Below are 3,487 nucleotides of genomic sequence, written 5' to 3'. Positions count from 1 at the left end.
CTATTTCCAGGGAGTTCTATAACTAATATCTCATAATAGATTAGAAAAAGAAGCAATTGCATTATGAAGGTTTTGCTTGCCTGTGAAATAAGAACACAGCAGGCGACAGGCTGTGGACCCTCCGGACATTTGGTTCCTCGTTTCCCCTCCAGAGGGCGCTGCAGCACGCACTAGTGTTCTTTCTTCCTTTGAAGGTCTTCACCACCTGCTAGCATCTCATCCTTTCTTTGCTGCTGCCTGAGTTTATAGCAAAGGCAAGTGACAAGGATCAGACACTCTAAAGCTTCCAGGCTTGTGTTAGCAGCTTCACTGTTTTTACCTGAGCAGGAGACTTCTCCAGCTGACCCTTCTCCGCACCTATTTTCAAGCTCTTTCTTTCTTCAGCCATTTTCCTACAATCCTGTTCCAAATTAGAGCTGCAGTCTTCCCAAGGCTCAGCCATGCGCCTGGCCATCCTCCCGTTGTTGGTGGTACACTTTATCCTGAGTGAGTACAGCTGCCTTATGGTCTCTGCATCCTAGGATTCTGACTGTCCTCAGTGAAGTCTGCACTATAATTACTGCCTACTATTCCCTTCCAGGAGACACCAGCGCTCAGTCAGTGACTCAGCCTGATGCTCAAGTCACTGTCTCTGAAGACGCCTCTCTGCAGATAAGATGCAACTATTCCTCCTCTGTGCCACCTAGCCTGTTCTGGTATGTCCAGTACCCACGGCAGGGGCTGCAGCTGCTCCTGAGCTACTACTCAGGAGACCCAGTGGTTCACGGCATGAACGGCTTTGAGGCTGTGTTTAACAAGAGCGACTCTTCCTTCCACCTGAGGAAAGCCCGTGTGCACTGGAGCGATTCAGCTGTGTACTTCTGTGCTCTGAGCGCACAGTGTCTGGGGCTGCAGGGGGAGCTGAACACAAACACCCATGGCAGTGGGTACTCATTCTCACTATCTCCCTTCATGGTCTTTGAAGCATCTCTTTCTGTGGCTCTGCTTCTTTCTGGGATGCCTGGACACCACTGGTAGCCGAGCCAGGAATGAGAGTGTTAAATCTGGAAAGTGTGGGCTCTGCAGGATTCCATTCCATCTGGGAGTGCCTAGAGGGGAAGACTTTCTCCTAGGATAAATCAGTTACTCTTAGATGATATTTAGTGAAACAGCTTATGCTCGCCTTTATTGATAAAACAGCTCAAGTCCCCGTGTGTTCATGCATATGTATGTGTGTGTGTGTGTGTGTGTAACAACTTATGTGTATGCATCTTTATTCCACAGTGAACAAGAGTGGACCTCGGGCACTGAGAAGTTTTGGGGGTGAATGCATTTAATTGGTTTTGGCTAAGGTGTTGGCAGTGCTCTGTTTTCATCTAGGTGCCAGATATGTGAATACCTGACCACCGTGGGGGTGTCTCAATGCTACGTGATAAGAGGTGGGCATGGTAACAGGGAGGGATCTGATTCCATTCCTGCTAGTCTCAAGATGAGATTTTTAATCTCAATTTTGAGATTTCTTGGATTTGAACTTGCTCCCCCTTACCAGTTCCATGCCAGTTCTCCTGGTGGCATGGTCCATGTGCCCCACATCTTTCAAATTGGTAGCAAGAAAAGAAGGAAGATAAGACAAGACAAGACAAGGCAAGTTATGCAGGCCCAGCTCCTTTGCACAATCCATTTCCAGCTAAAATATTGACTCCTGACTTGTCTTAGAAGCTCTTTGAGTATTTTCAAAATTATCTAATGCTCAATTATAATTTTGTAGAATGAAGGAGACTATGTTATCATCTGTGGAAATCATCTCCTGAGTGGACATTGCTTGGACAGCAGCTATGATTCTTCCCATGGGGAAATACCAAAAGCTGGACTTCCATTTGTCATTTTATGTGTCATCTACACAAAATGTGAAACGTGCATGCTTCAAGGTTTGTCCTGAAGTTTTCCTTGTCTACTCAGTCTTTCATGCTGATTTTCCTATAAATTTTCTTTTGGTGCTAAATGTACTGATCAGAAGTGGTCATAATATTAAATACTTCATTTTGGAAAGAACTTGAAGCTTATTTAGTTGCTATAGGAATTCACCACAATCAGGAAAGCCTAGAAATCTGTCACAAATATGTCAGTTTTAGCAACCATTAAAAATAAAACAGGAGAATAAGGAATTGGAACTCACTGTTTATTTTTTTTTTCAAAGAATTCTTCAAAGCCATACAAGTGCTATGTTTTTCTTTTCCATCTTCAAATTCTTCAGATATGCTTGAGAATTTGTGATGTGATTCCTTCTGCATCTTTTATTACTGCTCGTTGATTTCTCTCTGGCACAAATGATTTTAATGCAGGAACATCAATGTTTACTATCAATTACTATTTTATCATATCATAATCACATCCTGCTGAAATAGTCAAGAATCCCAGTGGACAATGAAAATCACCAGCTCCAGTATGGAATTTTAGTTCATCACCTTCTGTTTTGCAGAACTGTAAAAGAAGATTTTATACTTTTGTGCATACAGCAAAGGAGGATGACAATACTCAGGATGAAGAGGAAAAGAAAGAGAGAATTTTCTAGCTGCTGCTTGACCAGAAAATATAGCTCTGTAGGTGTCACAGAACCATGAGCCCTGAGTACAATTTCCAGCACTCACATGAGGGCATGGCAGCTGTGCTGGGGAGGTGAGGGTAAATGTGTTCCTAAAGCCTGGTTCCCAAGCAGCCTAGGCTACCTGGAAGTGCCCAGGGTCAATGAGAGACCTTGTATCCAATAAACAAGACAGATAGCTTCTGAAAAATGACAACCAAGATGGTCCTCTGACCTCCACATACATGTGCACATATGTATACCCAAACACACACTTGCACACACGCACACACACACACACACACACACACACACTAAAGATCCCCAGAACCTGAGAAACAACACCCACAGTTATCTCATGTCTCTTCATGAACACATACACATGCAAATACATATGTACACATGTGCTTCTACTTGTCCCCATGCACACACTCACATACACACGCATACATAAATATTATAACATGGACACAGATAGATATTACCTGGAGATTCTAACACCAAGTGGTCTATCTTACGTATTACTGTGTTAATCTCTTAGTTTTAATTTTCTTTATAATGAGACGAGAAGGCAGGCTTATTTGTAAACACTCCTAAGACACAATACCAAGGTCAGCATAGGAATTTTCATGGACTTCTTTCCAGTCAACTCACCTTCATCAGGCAGTGGGTGAGCCATTGTTGTCACTCACACTAGGCCTGGTGAGAACTTCAAGTCTGTGGAGTTACACACTGCTGTTTCTCATTCTCTTTACTACACATGACATTGAGATATACTCATGTTCTTATGGGAACCACAATGCAGTACTGTTATTACCAGACAGTACCTGATATACAAACTAGCACACTCAGTTCTACTGTGTCTCACAACGAGTAGACAATGAATTTTTAGAAATTAAATATTTGGTTCTTAGTGGGTCAAGATAC

The 3,487-nt window shown here is 42.8% G+C and overlaps 1 gene segment (V, D, J or C); it reads left to right on the top strand.

Annotated features, from left to right (window-relative positions):
- The first annotated feature begins 440 nt into the window (after positions 1-440).
- LOC132656345 (T-cell receptor alpha chain V region PHDS58-like) lies at positions 441-1,017 on the top strand. The segment is given in 2 exon segments: positions 441-486; positions 581-1,017. Coding segments are annotated over 2 exon segments (483 nt in total).
- The last annotated feature ends 2,470 nt before the right edge of the window (positions 1,018-3,487 follow it).

This window comes from Meriones unguiculatus, chromosome 9 (assembly GCF_030254825.1).
Source record: "Meriones unguiculatus strain TT.TT164.6M chromosome 9, Bangor_MerUng_6.1, whole genome shotgun sequence".
Lineage (NCBI taxonomy): Eukaryota > Metazoa > Chordata > Mammalia > Rodentia > Muridae > Meriones > Meriones unguiculatus.
This window is presented reverse-complemented; position numbering and strand designations above follow the sequence as displayed.